The sequence below is a fragment of the Esox lucius genome, chromosome 18, assembly GCF_011004845.1.
Source record: "Esox lucius isolate fEsoLuc1 chromosome 18, fEsoLuc1.pri, whole genome shotgun sequence".
NCBI classification, from domain to species: Eukaryota; Metazoa; Chordata; class Actinopteri; order Esociformes; family Esocidae; genus Esox; species Esox lucius.
This window is the reverse complement of record NC_047586.1, coordinates 5260735-5288111: the sequence shown is the minus strand read 5'-3', so window position 1 is coordinate 5288111 and position 27377 is coordinate 5260735. Positions and strand designations below refer to the sequence as shown.

Below are 27377 nucleotides of genomic sequence, written 5' to 3'. Positions count from 1 at the left end.
ATTACACTTGAATAGTGTGAACACTGAAAACAGAGCTTTATCATCATTAAAATTGCCCTTTTCAAAAATAGTGCACTATAATAATAAGGAACAGCATGACATTTGTGACACATTCTCTATTTCTAAGAATTTCTGCCAATCGCTTAACACACAAAAGCAGTGAATAGCACACTTGCTCAGTCATCATTTCATTGGTAAATAACTAACTTAAGTGTTCTCTTCATGTTTCAGCTATAAATTACTAACCTGAAAGTGTTCTCTCCCCGTTTCAGCTGTAAATAATTAACCTGAAAGTGTTCTCTCCCCATTTCAGCTGTAAATAATTAACCTGAAAGTATTCTCTTCTTGTTTCAGCTGTAAATAATCAACCTGGAAGTGTTCTCTCCCTGTTTCAGCTGCAAATAACTAACCAGGCAGTGTTCTCTCCCTGTTTCAGCTGTAAATAACTATCCTGGAAGTGTTCTCTCCCTGTTTCAGCTGTAAATAACTAACCTGAAAGTGTTCTCTCCTTGTTTCAGCTGTGAATACTAACTTTAAACCCGGAAGTGTTGTCGTACAGCATTATCCGCCTGGGCAGTTGTCAAGATGGAGAGAATCTAAACAGCACTTCCTTGATTTCTCATCTACTCAAAGTCCAATCCTCCAGTGGAACGGTGATCGTTACATCCTTCTTTGCCTCCCTCACCGTGTGTGGAGGCAATGTGAACACGTGTCCTCTTCTTGGCAAATTTGCAACGGTTCTAGACTTCTGAAATGTTTTGGTTATTGCCCTGCCTGTGCTCAGTGGTATTTGAAACGGTTTATGCATGTTTATAGATTCTTTACTTGATACCTTTTTTTCCTGCTAAAAGCTCTTGGGTTTGACGCGTTGATGGATGACAGAGGGGCTACATCTATAACCCAGGGAAGGAACAGGTGATAGGCATCAATCCCGGAAACCCAGAAAAGCAATTTCCTAACAGATGCCATTTTGTCTCGTTTTAAATATTCTCTAGGTGTCCGAAAACTGTTGAAAATAAAAAGGAAAAGTGTACTGCTCAAGTTAAGCGTTTAAAAGATTGTGCCGAAATAAATGCTTGTACAAAACATTTTACTGTTTAATTTTTGCATTTGCTTTAGCTCAATTCCATGAAGGATGGCAATACTCCTTCAGATTACTTGCGTAGCGGGGTGACGCCAGGCCGGGGTGCATGCTGTCCATACACGCACCAGCCCCACAAGAAATGAAGGTGCGGTATGTACACATCTCCTGGCGTAGATTAACCTCACAGCCGACGCCTGAAGCCACATAGAGCAACACAAAAAATTAAAATGCAAAGAAATATTTATTATAGAGGACACACACGGGCCCCCCACCCACACACCCACCGCGGGCCCTGGTATAGCCACGCCCCCTGCTCCCCTGATAGCTACGCCAGTGCTTCTGATTACTGTAATTGTTGGGGGAAAAGAAGATATTCAAATTATGTATGCAACACAAAGCAATAAAAATGACAAGTAATACATTTATTTATTTTTTCAAACAAGGTTTCGAACATAATTGGTTGTCAAAGACGCTGTCAAATATACAAATCTGTACACAAAGCGTTTTACATATGAATACAAGCAAGTCTTCCATCATAGTTCGTCTTGCTAACTGATGAATTGAAGGCTAAGGGGTTTCAGCAAGCACCACAACTCCTTCAGAAAACTTTCACAGAGGAAACAATCATCAAGGTTAAAAACTGAACATATTGTTCTTGAAGAGAAGGCTAACATATTATATAAAAGTATGTGGAAATAATTCATTTAATAATGTCTACATTGTGAAAAGCCTCACCATAGTACTGACTCTGTATCATTTCAAACTTGGCCGTCTGTGTTTTATTAACCTTTCAACCTTCTGAAGAGTAAGAGGTCTGTGTGGGTATATGTATATCTATATATCTATATCTATATCTATATAGATATATATATGGGGTTGCTATGAACTAGGGTGCCAGAATTATCTGTTTGGAGCTGTTACAAAGTTATAAATAATTTGACATTTTACTCAATTCAGAAATGAATGGGCAAAATATTTTCTTGGCCAGTAAAATGCTAGGATTATTGCTTGAGGACTCTTGTGTGCCATAGAGAGCTGGAAAGGGCAATGTAAAGTTTCATTTCTTATCAACAAGCATTTGTGTCGATGTTGTTACAAGGGTTTATATTTAGCCTACAACCCTGTCCAAAATTCAGTCATGATTCCAGGGCTGAGAACAACAAATACTTTTTTTTTGGCCTGGATGTGCAAGATGTTGTTTATATGCATGTGATCTGTAAGTAGTCTTAGTAATCCATACCTCACTGAGCCCTGAAATTCCAAGTGTAAGTGGGAGGTTTTGATGACATGGAACAGGATTTCCAGGTGCCCTTTTTGGCTCAACAGCACCACAACCAGTGGCCATTAACTGCCGACTGTCTCTTAAAAGGAAATAATTGACAATATCTTAAACGCTACAGCCCTGTACGGTTGAACCTGGGTTACTGCCAGGCCTGAGCCACAATACATAAAGCATTGAATCAACAGGTCTGGAGGGGATGCAGCCACATCTTCATTAAGTGGTTGTAATTTAATTACACATGGGACTATTAGCTGAGTATTACAGTGATATTAAATAACCCACTTCCACATCAAACCTTATCCAGTCATGGCCCTTAAAGCTTTCCATTTAAAACACATTTCAAGTACTTAGGCATTCATTTCACTGTTTACATAATTCATTACACCAGGAAAAAGAAAAAAAGAGTGTGGGCGAAATTGGCAGAAAATCAGCTAGATTATTAATTTCAACAAAAATATCAAAAATAAGGCCCTGAAGCTGGGAAACAACAGGTTTTCTTCAAAAGCAATCAGACATTTTGTTGTCAACTTCAAGCATTAATGGAATATATTTACATGAGTCAGTATTGATTAACACAACAAAGTCATGAGGAAAAATAAACAGCTTTGGAGTAGTGCTATACAATTTCAGCCCTGTAGGAACTGAAAACGTCTGTTTTCTATCCAATAGTCAACTGCACTCACCTGGTCCCCCCCCCCCACCACACCCCCCCGAGGACTGGAGTTCCCACCTAAATATCTGGCTACGATACGTGGGCTGATCTGTAAACATTGCGAGCAGTCGCACCTGAGTGTCTGTTATTGCCGTCGGGGCTGAGGTCATCTAGGAAGTCCTGCTGGTTCTCGGAGGATGCAGAAGGTCCCGGAGAGTCTGGCCTGTCCTGGGACCGGGAGGAAGACGGTGTTCCTGGGTTGCTGAACCCAAGGATCTCCATCACTGGGCTGGGCAAATCCTGACCTCGCAATTAAAGATAAAATGCGTCAAAAATCATTTGTTTTAGAGTGTGTTTAATATTCACAGAGCCCAGTCTGGACATTTTTTCCAGCAATATTTTGACCCATCAGATCATCGGTTTTGCTGAGAAACTGGGCAAAAAATATCAGAATTTGACTACTTGTTTAAACATGCATAATGAGTGATAGATTAAATTGAAACTACAGGTGTACAATAATTCCAAATTAGAAACCTTCAGAATAAAGATCGAATCTTCTATCAAGGAGATGGCTACATTCCAGCATATCAGAAATAAATGTAACACCAATCTGTGTTAAAAAGATAAACAGAACCGGTTTAAACAAGTCTCAGATTCAACTGCATTTCTTCAGAACACCACCTGTGTATTTCTACCAAGGAGTCAGGCAAATATTGTAAACACAGAGACAACCGGGGGGTGGGAGGCGGGTTTAGTGTCACTTTACACCCCCTCCGACCAACGGAGAAAACATCCAACCAGCCAACCCTGCGATATCTACAATGATTGTTCCAGCCAGAGGGAGGAGCCTGAGGTCTCACAACGCACGCATGCATTTCAGAATCCACTGCAGGGGCACCCCAGTGTGAACGGGTTTATACCTTACAACTCTTCAGCTGAAGACACATAGCCTCTGCTTTCTGGAGGATCACTCTGATGTCCAGTTTCATCGACAGCTCATTCACGTGCTGGAAAGAAAGACAGAAAGACAGTTCTCGGATCAGTGACTTGCCTGAGTGGGCTCTAACATAAATATTCAAAACAACTCCAGGCCCGAGTAGTGGTCCAGGCCCTGGCAGTGGTCCAGGCCCTTGCAGTGGTCCAGGCCCTTGCAGTGGTCCAGGCCCTTGCAGTGGTCCAGGCCCTTGTAGTGGTCCAGGCCCTTGTAGTGGTCCAGGCCCTAGCAGTGGTCCAGGCCCTGGCAGTGGTCCAGGCCCTGGCAGTGGTCCAGGCCCTGGCAGTGGTCCAGGCCCTGGCAGTGGTCCAGGCCCTGGCAGTGGTCCAGGCCCTGGCAGTGGTCCAGACCCTTGCAGTGGTCCAGACCCTTGGAGTGGTCCAGACCCTTGCAGTGGTCCAGACCCTTGCAGTGGTCCAGGCCCTAGCAGTGGTCCAGGCCCTAGCAGTGGTCCAGGCCCTAGCAGTGGTCCAGGCCCTAGCAGTGGTCCAGGCCCTAGCAGTGGTCCAGGCCCTAGCAGTGGTCCAGGCCCTTGCAGTGGTCCAGGCCCTTGCAGTGGTCCAGGCCCTTGTAGTGGTCCAGGCCCTTGTAGTGGTCCAGGCCCTAGCAGTGGTCCAGGCCCTGGCAGTGGTCCAGGCCCTGGCAGTGGTCCAGGCCCTGGCAGTGGTCCAGGCCCTGGCAGTGGTCCAGGCCCTGGCAGTGGTCCAGGCCCTGGCAGTGGTCCAGACCCTTGCAGTGGTCCAGACCCTTGGAGTGGTCCAGACCCTTGCAGTGGTCCAGACCCTTGCAGTGGTCCAGGCCCTAGCAGTGGTCCAGGCCCTAGCAGTGGTCCAGGCCCTAGCAGTGGTCCAGGCCCTAGCAGTGGTCCAGGCCCTAGCAGTGGTCCAGGCCCTAGCAGTGGTCCAGGCCCTAGCAGTGGTCCAGGCCCTAGCAGTGGTCCAGGCCCTAGCAGTGGTCCAGGCCCTTGCAGTGGTCCAGGCCCTTGCAGTGGTCCAGGCCCTAGCAGTGGTCCAGGCCCTAGCAGTGGTCCAGGCCCTTGCAGGGGTCCAGGCCCTTGCAGTGGTCCAGGCCCTAGCAGTGGTCCAGGCCCTAGCAGTGGTCCAGGCCCTAGCAGTGGTCCAGGCCCTAGCAGTGGTCCAGGCCCTAGCAGTGGTCCAGGCCCTAGCAGTGGTCCAGGCCCTAGCAGTGGTCCAGGCCCTTGCAGTGGTCCAGGCCCTTGCAGTGGTCCAGGCCCTAGCAGTGGTCCAGGCCCTAGCAGTGGTCCAGGCCCTTGCAGGGGTCCAGGCCCTTGCAGTGGTCCAGGCCCTAGCAGTGGTCCAGGCCCTAGCAGTGGTCCAGGCCCTAGCAGTGGTCCAGGCCCTAGCAGTGGTCCAGGCCCTAGCAGTGGTCCAGGCCCTAGCAGTGGTCCAGGCCCTAGCAGTGGTCCAGGCCCTAGCAGTGGTCCAGGCCCTTGCAGTGGTCCAGGCCCTAGCAGTGGAGTATATTATCTGCAAAAACGTTACATGGGCTACGAACATTTACGGTTTCTTACAAAACAAACCGATGTGACATAAACAGGCTGCAAACACATAGCTTACACGTTTATTACATTACCGCTTCATCCGACTGAAGCCCTCATTAAAAGTCATCAAATCATAAAGTGTTGTCATTTTCTATTTTTGGGAGGTGATAAAGCTTCAATTTAAAACAGCTTGTGGCAGGCCGTGAATTCACTCACACATGTTCATTTGCAACTTGCTTTTGGTTTCATCACGTGCAAATGATTTGCATGACATCGATAAGAATTAAACCTGGTCTGTTGGAATGGCGGCCTTAAGGGAGGGGTTGGCTAATCATTCATGTTTGAAAGGCCAACATTACGTGACGAAGCACTTCTGTCTTGAGGCTAAAATGAAATGAGGGTAGCTTACAGATGAGAAAATAAACCCGGTAATTATCTGCACGTGCTCGTAAACCACTGCATTATTCAAGAGGGTGATGTGGTTTGGTTCCATTATTCAAATGTGTAATACGGTTAAGATGAAAAGTCGCCGGCACGGGTTAGCGGTTGAGTGCTTTGGAATAATACACTTCGGCTACTGGCCACTGTGACATGCATTCTGCAAAGCGGGAATGTCAACCAAACCCCAGCTTGAATCCAATGTCAATCCCTCCGCAGTGTGGACTGAAAAATGTGGACTACCTGCATGTAGATTAACGACATTTTGTCCCAGAATCTGTGGTTAATGTCGGACAGCAACCTAGAAAGTCCTACCCGTATACGTCAGTGTGCCATAAAGGGACAAAGCGATGAGGGCCGGTTAACTAGAAGACCACGGCTGCTAGGTGATAATTAACTGCTTCCTTCCGTCTTGATGAAACACTGTGTGAAGCCTATTCTTTTCTCCCTTTCTTCAACCCGCGCTACCTCCGTTCTTCCGTCGCTCGTATTCTCCTCTCCTCCCTGAGCTGAACTCTGTCTCCTACGCTCTTCATGTTCACCCGTCTCTCTCTCTCTCTTTCGGTCCACCCATGTCCTCCTCCCATCCTCCCATCCTCCGTCACCCCCTCTCTCCGCCCGGGCCCACGTACACGCTCACCTAGCGATGGACCGACCAGGAACATCAGTTCAAAGACTCAAAGCTCCCATACATGCTGCTGTATCCCCTCTCCCAGTGTCTGTGTAAACCAGACTGAACCGGGTTATTCTGTAGGATATTATGATGCAGGTCCCACCAAGCATGGAACTAAGGAAACCAAACAAGTCCCAACACTTACACCCCCCCCCCCCCCAAAGAATAAATAAAAAATAACGCCTTAGTTAGGTTTTTGTCAGTGTTTACTGTGAACGGGGACGGGTAGAACATTGGAATACTGCATTTCCATCCCCCTTAATCATAGCACGATGACACAAAAGTAACTGAAGAGTGCTTTTGGACCATGGGGACAGCTCAGAAGTAGTTCAGAACGCGGACACTACAGACTGCGTGGACAGGCCAGGTGAAGAGAAAGCTGGAAAGGGTGGCCTCCTGACAACAGGAGAGTTTAGGCAGCTGCAGTCAGAGTTTGTTCCGCCATTTCACCAGGAGTGAAACAAGCATGAGTAGCACTCCCGGCAACTCTTGGTTGGCCCCTGATTACCTAGACGGCTTGTTGTTGTGTGTTCAACGTGAGATAAACATTTCTCTTGTCTAAGGGAGCATTAAGGTTCTGATTGCCTTAGGGAAGGATGGGGACTTGTATTCCGACAAGCCGTCAATGCACAACAATTCACAATGCAATCGCTGAAAAACAGCAGTTTTAAATGGCCTTTGTTAAAAACAAAAAAAGTATTCTATTCTTACGAAAACGGTCTTCGGCAGCAGCAGGGATAAGTACTAGGCTCCACAATTCTCTGTGACTGGATCGGAAAGAGTGGTGCTAAATGTAACACAGGTCAGATGTCAAGTCATTTAGGGTGAAACGCTCTTCTAAACTAAACTTCAGAAGAGCAATCGTGTGTTGGGGAAGATGTGGTGACATGCTGTACGTAAAAGCGCAGGCATTTTAAATAAGTAACAAAGTCAATCCAAAATGTTTTAGTGTTTATAAAACACTGTAAAAATAGGTCCAATGCCCAGAAAAGTGTCCCGGCCCAGCAGAGCGGCGGCCTGGCAGAACGGTAGGTACCTGAAGAGCCTACTGTGGGGCCCCGCCCCCAACACCCTAAACCTGAAGAGCTTACTGTGGGGCCCCGCCCCCAACACCCTAAACCTGAAGAGCTTACTGTGGGGCCCCGCCCCCAACACCCTAAACCTGAAGAGCTTACTGTGGGGCCCCGCCCCCAACACCCTAAACCTGAAGAGCTTACTGTGGGCCCCCGCCCCCAACACCCTAAACCTGAAGAGCTTACTGTGGGGCCCCGCCCCCAACACCCTAAACCTGAAGAGCTTACTGTGGGGCCCCGCCCCCAACACCCTAAACGGGCAGGTAGTCACTGGCTGAGCGACAGATGACCACACAAAACATCAGCCGGATGAGATCAGGCAGAGTTGGGGAAGTATTGAAAGCCAGACGAATTTGTCCCCACCATTAACTATATCAAAACTCAACATCCGATCAGAGTAAAAAAACACACCTGCACATTTTATTTTATCTGAGGTGAGCATTTAATACCTGGTGCAATGTTGCCCCAACCAACCCACACACACACACACACACACACACACACACACCCACCCACCCACCCACACACCCACACACACCTTAAGGATTTCATTGAAGCTGTATTGTTCTTCCATGATCTTCTGTTTCTCCGAGTCCAGGACAGCACAGCAAACCAGCAGGTGGAAGTTCTGGCATGGGAGCCCCGTCCATATAACCTGAAGACAACCAAGGGATTATCTGAGAATTACAGCCAGGGAGTGTGTGTGCGAGTGTCCGTGTGTGCGAGTGTCTCTCGGTGTCTTTGTGCGTTTGTGTGTAAAAACTGCAGCATTATTTCTAATCTAACAAATACGTTGCTGTGATTCTTTTAAACAATTAAATGAATCTTAATTGCCATGTATTTCGGCATTCTTTGGCAATCTATTTTCTCATGCCTCTGATCAAATGATCATTACAAGCCATTTATTCATATTTCTGTTTCATCTTTGAGTTTGGATTAAAGGGGATTGAGAGGGGAGAAGAATACAGTCAGGAGACTTTAGTCCAATAACAAATAGACTGGGGCTTGAAATCTTTCACAACTACGATTGCCATTCAAAACAGACGATTCAACTCCCTCGTCTAGAGAAGCAGTTCTCAACCTGGTCTTGATCATGTTCGTCTTTGCCCTAGTACTACAGAAGTGTTTCAAACCATGCACCAAATTGTGCACCCCCTTTTTTGTGTGGACCACAGCCACTGAATGCAGAATGTCCCACTACAGAACGGCTCCAGCCAGAAGGACAGGCTTCTCCAACTGAGTCGTGCCTGATTCAATGACCTCACGTCAAACAATGTAGGGGCAGTTTGTTCGGAGCGACGGGGTGCTCTGAGAGGGGCCACTGATTGGACAATAATGACCGATTGGTCGGGTTAATTGATTGTTCTGGTGGATTGACTGGTGGATTGACTGGTGGATTGACTGTGCGGGCCCTTTGATCATTACGGAACAGCTGATTGATTAACAGTGAAGTTCTTGAACACGCCAGAAGGTTCGCACGCATGCCTCACCTCCCACAGGCGAAGAACATCGTGAAAAATCAGTTCCCTCTTGAAGCGAATCAGGAGCCAGCGGAAGCAGAAATACAGATGGCCTGAGTCCTGGTTTCCTGTAAAAGAGACACACAAACACACACTGTAGGAATGGGGACAAAAATGTTCATATAAGTCCTGAATAATCCATAAGCGGGCCTGGCGAAATTTCCCCACAAGGGCAAACCCACACGCTATTGTCGTAAAGAAATGGCATGTTAGCTTCCCCCAGCAGGACACATGTCATGGTGACACATGAACTAGGAGGGACATACGCAGTTCTGAGATATGCAGCTGAAAATCCAGTTTTGCTGGAAAAGTTCTCATAGATGTGCATTTCTGGGTGCTGAAGCAAAGTCAATATTCAAGAGGAAGCTCATAAATTAAGTCCACCGATCGTAAAGAAGACAGGTGCTCAAGCCCCCCCCCCCCCCCCCCCCCGGGAAAAGACAATCATATCATTCGCCCTCCTCATCTTCCTCGCCTCCATTCCTCTGATCTAACCTTTCCAGCTAAAATTAAATCTATAAATAACACAACATTTAATTTACATATTATTGGATTTACTTGGTTTATTGTTCTTGGAAGCTTTCTAAATTCTGTTGTTGTTATCCAGCCAGCAAATTAACAGCAGATAAGTTTTACTGGGGTGGCTGAGCGAGCCAAAATTAATCACCAAAAGTAATGACTATAAAGTATGCGGTGATAAATCATTGCAGTCCCAATCAGACCGCACTGCAGTGCTAGGCGCATTTAAGCAGCCTAATTCACCATGACTTATCGGAGGCTGTTTAGGTTCAGCTGACCCTTATGACCTTCAGAAAAGGGAAGGACTTTCCAAACAGAAAACAACATCTCTCATTAGTGACCCTCATTCAAATTCGGATAAACTCGGTTGTCTTTCTTACGAGACAAATGTGGTGCCTGTCGCCGGGACAGAGAAAAAGCAACGGAGGGATATTTTATTCATTAGGCACCAAACAGAATGAAATGGAATGAACCAGGGAAAACTAGACTCTACTTTGGATTAGTCAGATACGAAACTTTCAAACATGTAAATAGTGTGTGTTTGGATATAAAAATAATTTGAAGGTACAATTTTCTAGGACTCCTACGGAGCAAGTTCTGAGAGGGGTACAACTTTTTCATTCAGTAAAAAACCAACAACTGAAGGGAAAAATCCTACAAAGAGAACGTCCACTGATATGAAGAGGTTTTAATATTGCAGTGGATAAATAAGAACGCTGGAGCAGCCAAATGTACCGCAGATCTGCAGTAGCCCCATAGAGGCAGGCAGTGTAGACTACATGAAATGGGTCATTCTAGCCTCTCTATTTATTATTTTCACATAGGGTGACATCCACTGACCGCAGCAACATACTACACAAATGCTACTGACGTAGGAAAAATAATCATAAAAAAATAACACGGAACGCAAGAATAGAAAAACCTATTTTGCAGGGAACAGAAATGATACATCCAAAAATAAATCAGGAAAAAAAAAAATCGTTGTTAAAGCAATTGTTTAGGGAAAATCTCACTTTCACAAGTCAATATTCTATTCACTCCGACCCAATTAATGTTATTAACTCATCCTATAATCAGATTTGTGCCCCAAGCATAAAAGAAAAGAAATTTCTATCTTCAACAGACTGTTGAAACATGCCATCAGGTATGATGTAATATTCTCAAGGAGGTTGATTTGGCCAATCAGCAGTCTGGTTTGCAATTCTCACACAGTTTGCGCAGCACAGCACGTTTCGACCTACCTCACTAAACACTAAGTTATGAATGAGGTTGTGTCAGGTAAGCCAGACTATTACTACCAGAATAAACCAGGGAAATCAACAGCACCCCCGGGATTCATGATTTACAGACCACAGATGTTAATGACAGGAGGATATGATCCACTCCTCCATTAGGTCAAATGGACTGTTGTCTAAAAATCAGTGTTTGGCTGGTTATCAGAGGATTTGTCAACTGTGCGATGGCAGCTCAAGACCACTACAGACACTCATGGAAATAAACACACCAATTCCAAAACAGCAACGCAACATTAATAAAAATGGGCGATTTTTGCAACTGTTTTGGTTTGGCTTATTTCAGCTTCTCTCGCAGCGAGGATGTCAGGGACCACGGAAATCAACGCAACACGAATTTTCCTGCAGGCAAAACAATTCAGTTCAGGGTAATCCTCAACACAATAACAGACTTTGACTCAAAAATCACATTTGTTTTTAATACAGATGAAAAGTTGTGGGCAGTTGGTACATATTAATTTCACTGGTGGATCAAACGTTGTGTAACACCACATTTCTGAAGTCAACAAAGACAAGCCTGGTTAGTGGAATCTGTTGCCGGTCGACCAATGCACACAGTGTAGCTAATTAACTAACTTTTTTGCATATTTAGCAATGCACAGGCTTTTTTTTTCTCCTCTCTGGCAGAAATAACATATAGTCCTACCTTGTGAAAGAAAGAAAGCCTATTTGTCCACTCCTGTGCCAGACAAATCCATTAGTTCTAGGCCCATCATTTACTGCAAGAAGGTCATTATTCTGAAATGGTTCAAGTTATATTGGCTGAGGCAACATGCGAGTTCAGATAGGCCTTCAGTCAGGGAGACATCAGTTGCTACTCCAAAACCATATTCATTTTGAAAATGTGTTCAGATGAAAGGGGGGGTGGGTGATTGACGGCAGCACACATGGCACCTGTCATGAAACATATCCTTCTGGCACAGTGAAATTCACTACAGTTGCTTCCTGACGAAAAAAAGCCAAATATAAAAGATACAGCTCTGAAATGTAACTGCGCAAGATAATGGAAATACAGTATAGCCACAATAAATTGACGAGGGAGTGTTTTGAAGGTGAAAGAGTAGGCTTTAGGCAAGACAGTATGACGCTGAAGAAATTTACAACCATTAGGACAATACAAATTATACTCAAGTCACCTAGATAATGACAAACGGACGGTTAACTCTAGTTAAGTAGATCAATGCTGACACCAAATTAAAAGCGAGGCAGTAAATTCACAGCTGTATTAGAGAGCTAAATTAGCATATGAACGATGGTTCCATAGGACCATCTAGGTACATCTTCAGCCTATTTCCAACCTCCACCAGTCCCATCACAGGCTTCCCAGCTATTCCTATGACCTCCACAATTTGTCAGAAGACAGCACACTTTAACACACTGGGGACTTTCTTTTGCTAACTGTAAGCTGAAGGGAGACAGAACCTTGCTCTCACATGCTACGCTAGGTGAAAAAGAACCGCTAAAGTGGCATGGAAATATCGTGTTCAGTGACGGGATAAACCGGTGCTGATGCTGACTTCTAAACAGGACGTCACAAACACTGACAAGTAAAACAGCACCCTACACACGAACAGTCTGCACAACTGCACTTTATAACCCCCGGTAACGAGGGCAATACAGGTCAGTGGGGGGCATACCCAACGGATGGCCTGCATATTTCTCAAACTGAAATCGTCACGGTCATTTGTCCACCGCCCAAACTGTCCTAACGGCATACCCTTTTCCAGGAGTGTGTGTTGGACTCTCCCGGGATATTCAAGAAGATGATGTCTAGTGGTGGTTGCAGTGTGTGTGTGTGTGTGTGTGTGTGTGTGTGTTGTACTCACCCAGATAGTTCCAGAAGGGGTGTGTGTGTGTTGAACTCACCCAGATAGTTCCAGAAGGTGATGTCTAGTAGTTGTAACAACGTGCTGAGCTGGGCCAGCTGGGTCTTCATACCCTGCATTTGCTCCTCAAAGTTCTGATGCTGAGGAGGAGAAAATGGACCCAAATACAGTGAAACTCTGTGAGAAGAGGAACTTAAATAAGGACAAACACACACAAACTCTGTGAGAAGAGGAACTTAAATAAGGACAAATACACACAAACTCTGTGAGAAGAGAAACTCAAATAAGGGCAATATGGGCGGGGCAGATTTTCATCTGACCTGAGCAGCTCCTGATATCAAACTAACATCTCCATGCAGCATGTCAGCCAGCTAGTATCATAACATCACACCAGACAGCAACCACTCCCCCAATTACCAGTTTCCCTTTGAACATTTCCCACAAAATATGAAATCAATAGCTGGCAGGCTTGCATGTCAATAAACTGTGATGAGGACATGTTTTATGTTTTAATGGTTTGGATGACAGTTACATCAGTGGAGATTACACAGGCTTCAGGTTTCTTTTAATAACAAGGGCTCCTGTCGGGTGGGAAGACACTCAGAAGAATAGTAATGCCCGGATTCATGTTCATCCTAACCTGTGTGTGTGTTTAGTGTGTGTGTGTTTTGATTGCTGTTTACCAGGGAAGACCAGCCAAGGGCTTCAGCATCTAAAAGCTATGAATGGTTAATGAACGCTAAATCCCTCTTTAAATGACTTCATCAGCCGTGTGGAAGAAAGAATATGGGAAATATGAAACAGAGCCCAGGCAGCTAGCAGAAATCAGAGCCTTATATTTAGAGTTTTAAATAATCAGCATAAGCCAGAAACCTCCATGTCTTGACTCTTTATACATTAGGATACATGTCTCTGGCTGAGATCAGTGATAAATCATTTCTCAAACAAAATATCAGTGTTTGGAGTGAAGTAATTGAGCTTGAGGATGAGCGTGACATCTGACAGAATGAGGATGGTAGAATATATGGATGAGTATGACATCATACAGAATGAGGATGGTAGAACATATGGATGAGTTTGACATCATCCAGAATGACAGTGGTTGTATATATGGATGAGTGTGACATCATCCAGAATGAGGGTGGTGGTATATATGGATGAGTGTGACATCATCCAGAATGCGGGTGGTAGTATATATGGATGAGTGTGACATCATCCAGAATGAGGGTGGTAGTATATAAGGATGAGTGTGACATCATCCAGAATGAGGGCGGTAGTATATGGAAATCTGCCAAAACAACCACTTTCTTCTAGGCCTATATATTAATTCTAACAGAGAGTGCAGAGGTGCTGACCCATAATCACCAGACACTGGAGACCCCATTTAGCGTCACATTGGGGTCCTTTGCTCTAATTGTCCCAAAAAATGGAAGCCTTGCTTTATATCAGTAGTCTAAGCACCCCATAATGTGTTGCTATGGCAAAGAGAGAAAAGGTAATTCAACACGTTGCCTGCCTTTGTGATCACCACTAGTTCAAATGTGTAAAAACTATGTGATAATGTCACATCACATTTCTTCTGCTCAATCTAGTTCAGCGTGAAGGTCATAGTCACGGCGCCTGCCTAAAGGTCAGAGAAGGTCGCGCCACTCACCATCTGGTCCATGAAGGAGACGAAGCACCAGAAGGCGTCAACCTCGTTCTCCATGACGAAGAGGATGGGGGACAACAGATCACTCATACCCTGGACGTAGCCTGGCATGGGGGAGACAAAACCACTCGGTAAGAACCACGTCTCTGCCACGTTTCAATCTTGGGGAACGGCTGACAAAGACAACATCCAGTGAAATTCAGAAAAACTGTTAAAAAGAGATGAGCAATATAAACACTCAAGGGTAAGATGCGTGTCTTGAGTAAAAAAACTAAAAACTAAAAACAGATTAATACACAGCCGTAAATTTGGAGATATTTCTCAAGAGTCTTACCTGGTTAAATAACAAAACAATAAAAAATAAATACCAAGTGCCATTTTTAAGAGTATGAGTGTATCAATAAAATGTATTTATAAAGCTCTTTTTACATCAGCAATTGTCACAAAGTGCTTTTACAAAACACCCGGCCTTAAACACCAAGGAGCAAGCAACAACAATGTTTTATAATGTTATATAATGTTGTTGTATAATGTTGCATAATGTTGTGTATGAAGGTTCTTGAGGTGACCACACACCAGGAGACGCCAGATCCCATTTAGTAACAGAGAGACAGAAGGTAACATGTGCGAAGCATCTCACCCAGGTCAAAGTCATACATGCAGTAGGTCCTGAGGATGTCGTGCAGCAGTACCAGGCCCGGATTGTCCGCCCCTTCATAGAATGGGTTGGTCCGGTCGGTCCTGTTCACGTCTTTCTCTGGGGGCGGAATCCACACAATCACAAACCTCAGACACAAAGTGTATCCGTCCACACATCCTGACTGTCTGTCCTCAGACACAAAGTGTATCCGTCCACACATCCTGACTGTCTGTCCTCAGACACAAAGTGTATCCGTCCACACATCCTGACTGTCTGTCCTCAGACACAAAGTGTATCCGTCCACACATCCCGACTGTCTGTCCTCAGACACAAAGTGTATCCGTCCACACATCCCGACTGTCTGTCCTCAGACACAAAGTGTATCCGTCCACACATCCCGACTGTCTGTCCTCAGACACAAAGTGTATCCGTCCACACATCCCGACTGTCTGTCCTCAGACACAAAGTGTATCCGTCCACACATCCTGACTGTCTGTCCTCAGACACAAAGTGTATCCGTCCACACATCCCGACTGTCTGTCCTCAGACACAAAGTGTATCCGTCCACACATCCCGACTGTCTGTCCTCAGACACAAAGTGTATCCGTCCACACATCCTGACTGTCTGTCCTCAGACACAAAGTGTATCCGTCCACACATCCTGACTGTCTGTCCTCAGACACAAAGTGTATCCGTCCACACATCCTGACTGACACTCTGTTCTGTTCGTCCCGGTAAGGGAGATCTATCAGCCTCCAGGGCCCAAAGTCATTAAACATCTGAAAGTTAGAGTGATCCAGGATCTGTCCTTACAGCGTGACTCATTATCAACTGAAAGGCAGGCTGATCCTAGATAATTATTACCACCCTGAGACGCTTTGAGGATAAAGGAACCAGCTCCCGGATCAGCACTCCTCTCAGGCAGACGCTTTCTGAATACCGGACCAGAAACCACAGATCCTGCCTGCCTGTACTCAGATTTCAGACCACCAGGAGTTGAACTAAGAATTTATTTTTTACCCAAAGCACTTCAGTGCATATGACTGAGCCAGCTGCTGCAAATGTCCCTCCTCATTTCAGCGGACATTTACAGAGTACAAGAAAACCACCAGAACCTCAACCGGCTCTACTGTGACGGAGACTCAATTCTAACTTCTTAATAGAGACGACTCTGAACTGGAGGGAGGGAGGGAGCGAGGGAGCGAGGGAGCGAGGGAAAGGGGCGTTGACTATACGAGTAGAGAGAATATAGAAATGCCAAGTCAATTGAGGAGCCAGCAGGTCCAGTATGGATCATTCCTGTACAATCAGGAGTAGAAGAGACCCCATAACTTGGCTGACATGGGCCTTGTTCCAAATAGGATGCCATTGTCTACATAGTGGACTGCTTTGATGAGCGCCTATGGAAAGACCTGCACTAGGAAACAGGGGGACGTTCGGGACGCTTGCACACGGTTCTGTCCAACAGGCCGACTCTGATGGAATAATGAATAAATAAAATATGGAGTTGATCCGACGGGAGCCAGATTGATTTCAAGCCCAGCTGCAGTCCTAAACCTGCTGAATCTCTGAAACAATCATTTGCTACAATTGCTTTGCCGAGCAGTTTAGAGTGAGACCCGCACAAATGTGGCCAAGTTATAGTCTTTCCCTGGCCAGGGAAGTCTTAAATCGTTAGCATTTTGGAAAAGGCCTCATATCCGTTGGACACTGCTGGTCACAGTGTCCAATGGACAAACAACTTCACCATTCTGTCCCTCCAGAACAACATACATTATTTGGTTACTAATAATATCAACTGTTTTTTATTCCATCCAGAGAGACTTCTTGTTACGCATGAATACATTTAAAGTACTTATGGGTGGTAATGGAATCAAACCCTCTGACAGAAGTGATGAAGTAGATTATAATGGCGGTATAAATTACGTAACACGGCCAAGCACACATCAAGTGTACTGGCTGCCAATCAAAGCCTAATACTAGAAAGTAAAACAAAAAGAAAGCATGGGGAAGATTACCAATAAGGCTTCTGTGGTCTCTCAATCTGCTGTTTCTCTTTTCCTGCTCCTCGCTCACTGACTTCCACTGGAGCTTCATACGGAAGTACTCATCCCTGAGAAAAGAGAGGATTAAAAGAAATATTCAGTGGAGAGCATGAGTCTGAGAGGAATAGCAAATGTTCCCGAAGAAAGACAAGATGACCAAAGCATGAGAAGAGAGACAGGAAAAGTACTCAGCACTGAGGAAAAGAGTGAGATAGGATGAGTTAGAAACCAATGGTAGTCATCCCAGAGGAACAACAGGATGTGAAATGAGCGAGTATAGAAAACAGTGAGTCGTTCCCGCGTAAACGATTCTGGAGAGAATAGGTACTCATCCCAGATAGAAGGAATTAGGAGACAAGGAGGAAAGAGAGAGCAATCAGAAGAGTGTCTAAGCAGCACAGCACAGCACAGATATGAGATACCAGAGGCGGCAGAAAATTGTCTGCTAGTCAGATGATTCCAGGGGCCCTGTGTGGAATCCTGCCTTCAACGTTTACAAGAATGAATTCAAACAGCATCAGCACTTGCCCCCTCCTATGTCCTTACTGAGCGAGACCAGAAGAGTATTGGATGGTTTAGGGCGGGAAGGACAGTTCATGCGTGTGTCTAAAGCGAGTATAAGGAGACTACCAGAATGCAAACCGACAGACCGGCAAGAAAGTATAAAGGAGAATGTGTCAGCAGTATATATTTAAAACACCAGCTCGAAATATTAAATGCAATTGTCTTCTGGTCATTTATGCATGTATTTATGCTGGCAGTATCCCCCCTTAAATCCCAACGCCTGAGTGCAGTAAAGGGGACCGGGCGCACAGACCAGGGACTTTCTAGTGGAGAGTTAAACGGGCGCCCTGACTCTTTGTGGACACCGATTGTAAGAGCGACAGTGTTAAGCCCAGTGTCATGGTTTATTTTCAACACGGCCATCTTCCACAGCTTCCAATGAGCCAATTCCACCCCGCGTACACATTCAGTGAGTGCCATTGTGAATGTGTAAAGTTACTCCGGGTATTAGCGTCAGCTAAACGACCAGAATGAAAAAATGAGGCAAGTGAATATTCCACGTAACACCTCATTTCCATTACAGCACCAGCCTGTTGCCAGTGATTATGAGAATGTAAGCTCTGTGATTAGACAGAGGACTGGAAAAGCAGGTTGAACAACCTCTGCCTCATCAAAACAGTTCTTGATGCGAGGAGGTTTAAACCATGGAATGCTGTTGAGGGGTAAAAATAAATTAAAGTTCTGTACATTTGGTAAAAGCCTGCATGAACTAACAACCTTTTTTCACCATGCCTGTTTTTCTCTCTGACGAACCTAAGCTGTATAGTTCTTGTCACCAAACTGCATGCAGAGAATTTATGCAGTAACAATATTAGCTCTACTGGCAGGCTTATCTGATTTTATTAATTCCTAAAAAAGCAAAATGAACTGTGAAGGAGGTCCAACAAGTGGATAGATCATTCATTAAGGTCTAAGCCACAAAATTAACAGAGCGAGGCAAATGCACTTCCGGGGGGACGTTACCAACAACCTCCTGGATTTACATCACACCTCAAGCTTGTGCAGGCACTGTGGAACGTTGGTATATAAGGCACAGCATGTTCTCCTACCAGGCATTGCAATACGATCAGCCCAATAAACCTATAGGCCAAACACAAGTATGCCATTCAATAGTGCTTCCTCAAGAAGAAAAGTCAGTAAGGTGCGGTGACTTTGAGAAATCGTGGGTTTCATTGAAAAAACAAACCAAGAACCCATTAGATGTGTATATTTCTCAATTTACTCGTAATCACATGAAAAAAAAATTCTTGTTGTGAAATCCTTTAAAATAGCACTTCCGGTTTCCACAGGAAAATTTGTGATTTCTTGCATTTTCTCAGTAAGGGCAGTTGGTCAATTACATGTTACTATATTTTGCAATACGAACAATTGGCATGGGTATACCGGTCTAGAACACATTTATCTGTCTATATACTTTTGTGTGTGACACAATCATTTCAGTTGCTCATTTGACAAGCTGGCAGAAGAAGTCCTACAGTAAGATTGACACTCAGTTCTCCAGCACAGCGGCTCCAGAGATTTCAGGAGGAAAATCGGCCCTTTTACAGGCAGCGATAGGGGAGGGAAATACACATTTAAAACAAACGATAAAGGGCTAGGTGCAGGAATGACTGCAATGGAATTATCATGGTGGACATATTTGCAGAACCAAAACATACACAAAAGCATCTGCTCAACAGACAGTTTTTTGTGCAAAGTCTGCACTTCACAAAATATAAAGTTCAGTTCACAAGTATGAAGTTCACAATTCCCAAATATTCAGCAAACCAAGGATTGCCAACAGGCCACAAGTGATCAAGATATTGTCTGGTTGCATTTGTGTCAAAACACATTAAATCATATTTAAAACACTTTTAAAGTCTCCATCACAAATGAGGTCCAAAAGACCCCTACGTGTAATCAGATGTGAACGAGTCTTGTTGAATCACAGTTTTTCAAAGCTGAAAGACTCTTTCGCAGCACACAGACAGAACTTTACGACACCAGTTTCACTTAAATCGTTCCAAAAAAGTGGCACGTTACAAGGGAACTAGAAAGCCTACGCCTCCAAAATAGCCCGAATTCTTCAGGGAGCAGCTTCCATAAGGTGTTCGTACAGACACGTTGGTCCATGCTGACATCGGACAGCAGCACATTGGCACATGAACCGCCTGTTTTGTCTCATCCCAAAGACACTATTGGGCAGAGGCCTTGTGAACAGGCTACTCACGTTCCCTACTCCTCAGCTATGCAGTGTTGGCGACCGTACGCCCAGTGGAGCGTCTTTCTCCTGTTTTTAGCTGACAGAGTCACACTGTAACATGTGGTAGCCGGGGAGGCACTTCAGTCGGTGTGAAGAGCGAGAAAGATGCAGAGGAGCCATACAGAGAGTGGGCAAACAGCAAAAGACGAAACGAGACACAAAAAGGTGGAGTCACATCAAAAGAGAGGATAGATAAAGAGTGTGAGAGAGAGAGCGAGAGAGAGAGAAAAGAGGCAAGGAAATAAAGTGTGGTGAAGAGAGAATACTGAGGCTTTACAGTGATAAACCATGCCTAGGTCAGCAGTCTCCTAATGAATAAGTGTGGGATTTGCAGAGCGTCATTAAACACAGCAGAATCAGCCCTCCGCACAGACCAGAAGTCTGACCCCAACCCGTCTGGGGGAGTTCTGAGCTGCCTCCCAAACTGGCGCCACCTACACGGTGCGTCCCATTCGTATCTAGTGCACTGCTTTTGAACAGGGTGGTGTAGTTAAGAGAAAGGCTAGGGTACCATTTGGGACACCGAAAAAAGTTTAATGGAGCCTCCGAGATTATGGTTATTTAGTCTCGTCGAGCGATTAATTCCTGATGTGTCTTTGAGTGAAGTGCGAGAGGGATCTGCTGGCTGTTCCAGCCTAAGGGAGAGAAACTCCCACTCCATTCTCTGCTGTCCTGGGCCCCCAACCATGGAACAACCAAAGGGTAAACCCGCCCCCCCACCCCCCACCCCGGTCAAAAAGGTCCGGTAATCAGCTAAGTTCAATTAACCAGCATGTAAAAACGAGCCAGAAGGGTCTGACCCTGCAGGACCAAAAAAATTAAGAACCCCTTCTAAACAGCCCACCTCAACAGGAGCAACATCTGTAAAAGCAAAGCCGCCCTGTCGTTCCGTCTCTCGCTCGCTCGCCAACGTCGCCTTACGTTTTCCTCTGCGTCAGGCTCCTCCTTTCTTCCCGGGTGCTGTCCCAGGGAAAATAGCTCAGCAGAAACTTCCATCCCTCCTTCCGTAAAGCATGACACATACCCTGAGAGCAGGAGATGGAGACAGAACAAGAGATTGAGGGGGCAGTGCGAGAGGACGGGAGAGCAAGAGCCAAACAGAGAGAGAGAGAGATGATCGCTGTCAACTCAGCAGCCTCACGGCAACACCAACCTAACAGAGTTATTCCAGTTCAAACGCAGCCATTGACTTCTAACTGTTGCTTCTTATACAGAGAGATGGAGAAATAAGTGAGAAAAAAAATTCTTGTTAGAAGTGTCCGACTCCCACATTTCATCTCCTCCGCGTGCTCAGAAACTAGAAGCACCACACGCTAACTTTGATGACTGCTCTGCCTCACTGCCCGAAGCCAGCGCCACAGCCAGGCAGACAGACAGCCAGCGAGGCAGGCTGAAACTGACCCACAATGCACTGCTACCTCTGTGAAGGATGTGAAGCAGTCAGTCAGGCAGTTATATAACTGCACCATTTTAAATGGCACCATTTTAAACCACCCTATCTCAAAATAGTTGACTTATTTTTTCATGTTATTGCTGAAACAGATACATTTTTTATGAGCAAGGGGTCAAGAGGAGGGTTGGAATTAAGTGGAAGTACTCTTGGGGAAAGTTTACCTCAAGTTACCCTAACAGGTAGGCCGGCAGAATATTCAGTCTTTTACCGTCTAATATGAATCTGGATATCATTTAATATGGATAATAAAAACTGTGTGGTGTTATATAGCTTTTATAATTTAACCAATGACATGTGTTGCCAGTTTTCCTGGGCCGAAAAACATTTGAGGTAACTAAGCTAGTTGTTGGCCATGGCCGATCCATTCGGTAAAACAAAAAGAACCATTTGAAGGAATTGGACTTGGCCAGCCATCAATTCTATCACAAAGACATGCTGCAGTATGCATGGCTAAGGAAACCAAATTAAAGGCACTAAATGTGGCACAGGTCAAAGAGGCAGAAGGTAGAATAACACGCTAGGGGAAATACCACACACTTGTGTCCTTGGGACAGAGTTATAAGGGGGTTATAAATTGCTGGCTGTGGGAACGTGGAAGTGGATTGATTTAGACTAAACCGTTAACAGCCAGGGTCTAGAGAAAGCAGGTATTGTGGTGAATAACTGCCTGCTATTAATCAATCAGCATCCACCATCCAAACAACACCGTTCACAATATTATTACTAATGCGGGGTCCTAGAATTGCCTTAGCGATAAAATTTATATAAAACTTTAACATGTTGATAGCTAAATCCTGAAAGTAGTGCACACACACTGTGTTCCACCACACACTGTGTTCCACCACACACTGTGTTCCACCACACACTGTGTTCCACCACACACTGTGTTCCACCACACACTGTGTTCCACCACACACTCTGTTCCACCACACACTCTGTTCCACCACACACTCTGTTCCACCACACACTCTGTTCCACCACACACTCTGTTCCACCACACACCCTGTTCCACCACACACCCTGTTCCACCACACACCCTGTTCCACCACACAGGAGAACGTGGACATTCGTGGACGTGGCCCTACTTGGCCATAACGCCACCGCAAGACAATCCACTGGTCATAATGTATGTCTTCCTTTGAACGTGACAGGTTTCAGGCGTGCGACCCCCCCCCCCGACCCCTTGGGACGCCTTCAGCCCGCTACGTTTTCTGGGAACTGTGTCAGACCCTCCGGCTGAGAGACTTACTCCTTTGAATATGGCGCGTCTGAGGTAGGAGACGTTGATCATGCGTCCCTCCGGGTCCATGTTCTGGTTCCAGTCATCCATACCCAGAGGCTCTCCACGCCGGACCGCCGGCCTCTCTCCAAGATCCATCTGTCAGGACAGAACGCACGGTGCCCGCGGCTTTAACTACACGTGCCAGGGCAACTTTCTGGATCTGAACGGCACAAACACCAAACATTCACTAACGAAACATAGACGCATAACAACCCCCCCCCCCCCCCCCCCATCGTAGTGCAGAATATAGAACAGTATTACAGATCCTTTATTGTGTCTGGTTTGGCTCCGTCCCATGGACAGAGCACAAGACCCTGGAGAGAGCAGTGCAAGATCGATGGGAGAAGGCAAAATGCTGTCCAGCGATAACACTAAGATGACAAAGGCAGAGAGAGGTCTCACGCCAACCCCTCTGCTCATACAGAAACACAGAAACAGAGAGTGCAAGCAATAAGGAGAGCCAGAGAGAGGGAGAGAGAGATAGGAAGAAAAGAAAGAAAGCAGATAGTCAAGATGTAGCCAGGCAGGCAGACAGATCGACAAAAGCCTTAGCTAAAGAGGTCCACTACGACTAAATCATCACACACTGTTTCCATGGGGACAGGGCTCATGGGGGAGGGGGGGTAATTATGTCAATTATTCATGCGACTCGTGTTAAGCAGCATCCATGCGTGCGTGCGTGCGTCTCGTGGTGCGAGCGTACACATGCCAACACCATCTAACCGATACAGCCAGAACACAGAGCTGTTTACATACTCCTTCATTGTGATAATGCCCAGGAAGACATCAGGAACGACCTTTCATTTGCAAGCAAATATATTTGGGACCTATTTTTGGCTTTATTTTCAAAGAATTTGAGACCACACAAAGCTTCTATATACTCTCTGGTAGAAAGGCGGAAACATTAATTAACCTGACTTCGAAAAAACAAACTTAAAGATCGGACTAACTCTCTGTAGTGCGGTTCATTTGTACAGTGGCTCTTCTAAAATATAAAGTAGCATATTTACGCTATTGACCATTTTTCTCCTGCTGTAATGATTTCGACAAGGTAATAAAGTGGCCAGCCAGGAGGTTAATGTAATCGAAATCGAATTAAAGAATCTGGCGCACACGGCATTCCAGCTCAACTCCAGCCCTGCGTTCTCAGCCAATCAAACTCACACTGTGGGTTGGATCCAGGTTGGTGTCCATGACGACCAGAAGTCCCCAGAAAGACGGAAAGAAAGCAAAGCCTCATAGATCGGTACCCAACAGATTATTTGGAAAAAGGCTCCTTCTGGATTATGCTAAGAGCACAGCTTATAATAGGGGTTAATATTATAGTTTGGGTTACAAAAAATTAAAAAAACACTCAGTGTTAGGGTTATGGTTAGATGTAAGGCAAGGTTAGGTTTAGGCATAAAAGTTAGTTTATTGAGGTAAAAGTTTGAATTAAGTTAGGGGGAGTATGAGGCCAGTGGCCTGCTGGATTACCTCATCATTAATTCTGCCTACCTGGTGTCCCAGATCTAAATTAGTCCCTGATTAGAGGTTTGAAATGACTAAATCAGAAGTGGGCAACAGGAGAGGGTCCAGCGAAATTGTTTCTGCCCCAACAGTACCTATAGATTGAGAGTAACCAAAATGATTGCCCAATCCCCACTGTCAAATTCCACAAAGTAGGAAATCTTTTCCTAGGTATACCCACGAATAAAGAAGCGAGATGGTCTGGTTCCATGTAATCAAAGTATAAAATTATACTCATCGTTTCAATTACATTCTCCGTCTGAGCTCAGCTGCGGTCAATTTGCAGTGTACAAATTACTTTTGATAATAATTAAAAACGTTATAGAGCTGGAGACTACAGAGAAAACCTTCTCTCATTATTTAACCAGGCAAGTCAATTAAGAAAGATGTTGTTTTTTTAAAATGACGGCCTGGCAAAAAGAAAAAGGCCTCCTGAGGGGATGAATTAATGACAGGACTTACATAGGGTGTAGTGGGGACACAGTGAAAACGCACTAATTACAAACAGAACAAGATGATGATTGAAGTGTGCGGTTGGGGTCTGTGTTTCTTCATAACAATGCAAAATTGTGTAGGGACGATGGATAGTTTACTCTGTGTGTGTGTGTGAGTTTAGCTATAGTTCCTCTTCAACTTAATTATAATGTTCAGTGTAGCATGCAAGCATTGCTAGAGGCCCCAAGACGTCTCCAAAATGGCACTCTATTCCCTGTACAGCACACAACAGGGCCCTAGTTAAAAGCAGACTACTACACCGTATAAGGAATAGAGGGCCATTTGGTGCACAGACCTAACTCTCCACCTCGACTCCATGCGGGCAGACAGACAGACACACGTAAAGGAATTAAGACAGACAGGCAGGCAGGCAGACAGGCAGGCAGGCAGGGGCCCTACCTAGATGGCTGACTACCTGGTTAGTAACTAGGAAACATTTGCAGCAGTGTCCAACTGGGACTGAACATCAGCACCTAGCATCTCTCTGAGGGCTGCGTCCAGCCAGCCAGTACGAAGCCATCGTCTCACATGTCAAAAGACCAGTTAGCGGGAGGAGATCTGACCGGGGTTGCCCGTGTAGAAGTTGCAGTCGAGTGTCTAGGAGGCGTTGTACTCGGTACCATGGTTACAAAGGCAGCACAACTCTTGCTGACACGTCTTTCTTGCTAACGGGCCCTTTGGCAACCACCTCTTTTTACACGAGAGCTGATCTGACTTGGCCAAATGACTAATCAGTGAAAACCATGCATCACAAACGGGCTTCTCGGGTAACCTATCCCGGCTGAGCACTACTCTGTGGGGGGGTGAGGGTTGAGGCCAGTCTGTGGTGGGGGGGGGGGACTTTTAAAGGGGCACGTGTCATTCAAACACAGCGGCAACTACACGCGGGTGGCTGTGGACAAACATCCGCGTGCAGGCTAGCTCCCCGCGATCCACTCCACCCACCCACAGAATTCACATCTAACATGCGTCCATGCACGCGGGGGTGTAATTTACCCTAGTGATGACCTCAAAGCCGGGTTCGTCCTGCTGGTTGATGTCCAGTCCGGGTATGATGTCATCCAGGTGACCAACCTCCGCGTCCGGCCTGTGCTGCAGTATCTCCGTGCCCGGGCTGTGGAACGCACCGTACAGGTAGTTGGTCACCTTGGAGAAGCCACCCAGTGTTGTGGTGACTGGGTCGTGGGTAAACTTCTGTTGGGGAGGTGGGGGAGGAGACAGCAATTAGGGGGGTTAGGGGTAAAGGAAGAGACAAGCGGGATGATGGGTTACAGTAATATGGGGCCAACGGGGCTGAGTGAAAGATAAGGGCCCTTGTTAACTCTGAGGACAACACGCGTTTGTTTTATGTCCAGTACCTTTTTAATACTATTAAACACTAAGACGGCAAACCCAGGAGGAGATGAGCTTGTTTTGGCTGCTACCATTTTCACCCAATCGTAGTAAACAAACACAGACTGTGACATTCTACACTTTGATCCACTCTCTGTTCTCACCCCAATGTATATTAACACGGATCATCACAGATTCCCAACCGGCTCTGTCCTGAAACACTTTCCAGGCAGCAAACTGACTGAGAAGTAAAACCCCACAATATCACATTGCATGGAGGCTAATGCTTCTCAAGGCCCTCGTTTTTTACTCTCTGCTTCTCTCTCTCTCTCTCTCTCTCTCTCTCTCTCTACAAAAGCACCATAAAATCAAAGGTGTTACAAAAAAGGGGCCAATCTATTTTCCCCTGGCTTGGGTTAACAGCAGGCCCGGGCGACGCTCATTCATCTTTGCAATTGGATTTTTTTTTTGAGTCACATTAGAAAACAATATTGCAGCAGAGTTGACCTCCCGGTGACAAAAGGCCACCCAACGTTATTAGCAAGTCAAGGCTCATTAGCCTCCCCTTCGAAATCCCTGCTTCTCTAAATGACTCCTGTTACACGGCAACACGGCCAGAGAGCGCGTCGCGGCAGACGGTGGGCACCCTGAAGCTCGGCAATAATGAGTCGGCAGGCCGACGCTAATATCCTCAAGCCGTCAGCGCTGTTCGATAACACGCCCGGGATGTAGAACAATCCGCCGCCGAGGCCGGCCCTGTTGCCCGCCCACAACGCATTAACCGGCACAAAATAATAATACTTAAAAACCTGACGTTTGTTCGGGGCGAGCAGAGGCCCGACACGGTTCAATTAAAGGAGAATGACAGTGGGAACCTGTGATGATGAAGGGCCCACTTCAAGCCTGAATATATTTCAGGAGTCAGAATGTCAATGGGATGGGAGACAGATAAATGATGTGCAATTAAAAGTCCCTGAGGGGACCTAAAGAAAGAGAGCGCCTGTTATCCATGCCGTGTGGCCCTGATACTGTGTTGATTATGTACAAACCAACTTCATTACCCCGTTCTTCCCTCCCAATCCATGTTTTATTATTGCCACTATACCCCTACTACCCAGCGCACGGACGGGTAACCAATGCCACCCTAACCACTCAACAGGGGGCGATTCTTATCCGGAGCCGGTAGCAAAAGCATTGCTCGTCCTGGGGACTAGGGGGCCATTGGAGACGCATCCCGTTTCACCAGCTGGGCCTTTGGGGAGGCCTTATAAACCAAAACAGCAAAATCCTCAGCTCTCATTAAGTCAATG

The 27377-nt window shown here is 45.8% G+C and overlaps 1 protein-coding gene across 4 annotated transcripts in view; it reads right to left on the bottom strand.

Moving 5' to 3' along the window:
- Window positions 1-1485: 1485 nt before the first annotated feature.
- LOC105023123 (TBC1 domain family member 15) overlaps window positions 1486-27377 on the bottom strand; it is a 46001-nt gene continuing 20109 nt past the window's right edge. For 3 of the 4 annotated variants that reach the window (XM_029114439.2, XM_034287774.1, XM_029114440.2), the window contains exons 7-16: window positions 25732-25929; window positions 22699-22827; window positions 20918-21021; window positions 17164-17258; window positions 15146-15262; window positions 14509-14609; window positions 12895-12994; window positions 9188-9285; window positions 8236-8352; window positions 3985-5499 (exon numbers count right to left, since the gene is read on the bottom strand). In XM_029114439.2, coding sequence (XP_028970272.2) covers window positions 4081-5499; window positions 8236-8352; window positions 9188-9285; window positions 12895-12994; window positions 14509-14609; window positions 15146-15262; window positions 17164-17258; window positions 20918-21021; window positions 22699-22827; window positions 25732-25929 — 2478 coding nt within the window. In that variant the 3' untranslated portion in view covers window positions 3985-4080. Of the gene's footprint in view, window positions 3319-3938; window positions 5500-8235; window positions 8353-9187; window positions 9286-12894; window positions 12995-14508; window positions 14610-15145; window positions 15263-17163; window positions 17259-20917; window positions 21022-22698; window positions 22828-25731; window positions 25930-27377 lie in introns of those variants that run through there. The other variant, XM_034287775.1, reaches the window with a different exon arrangement.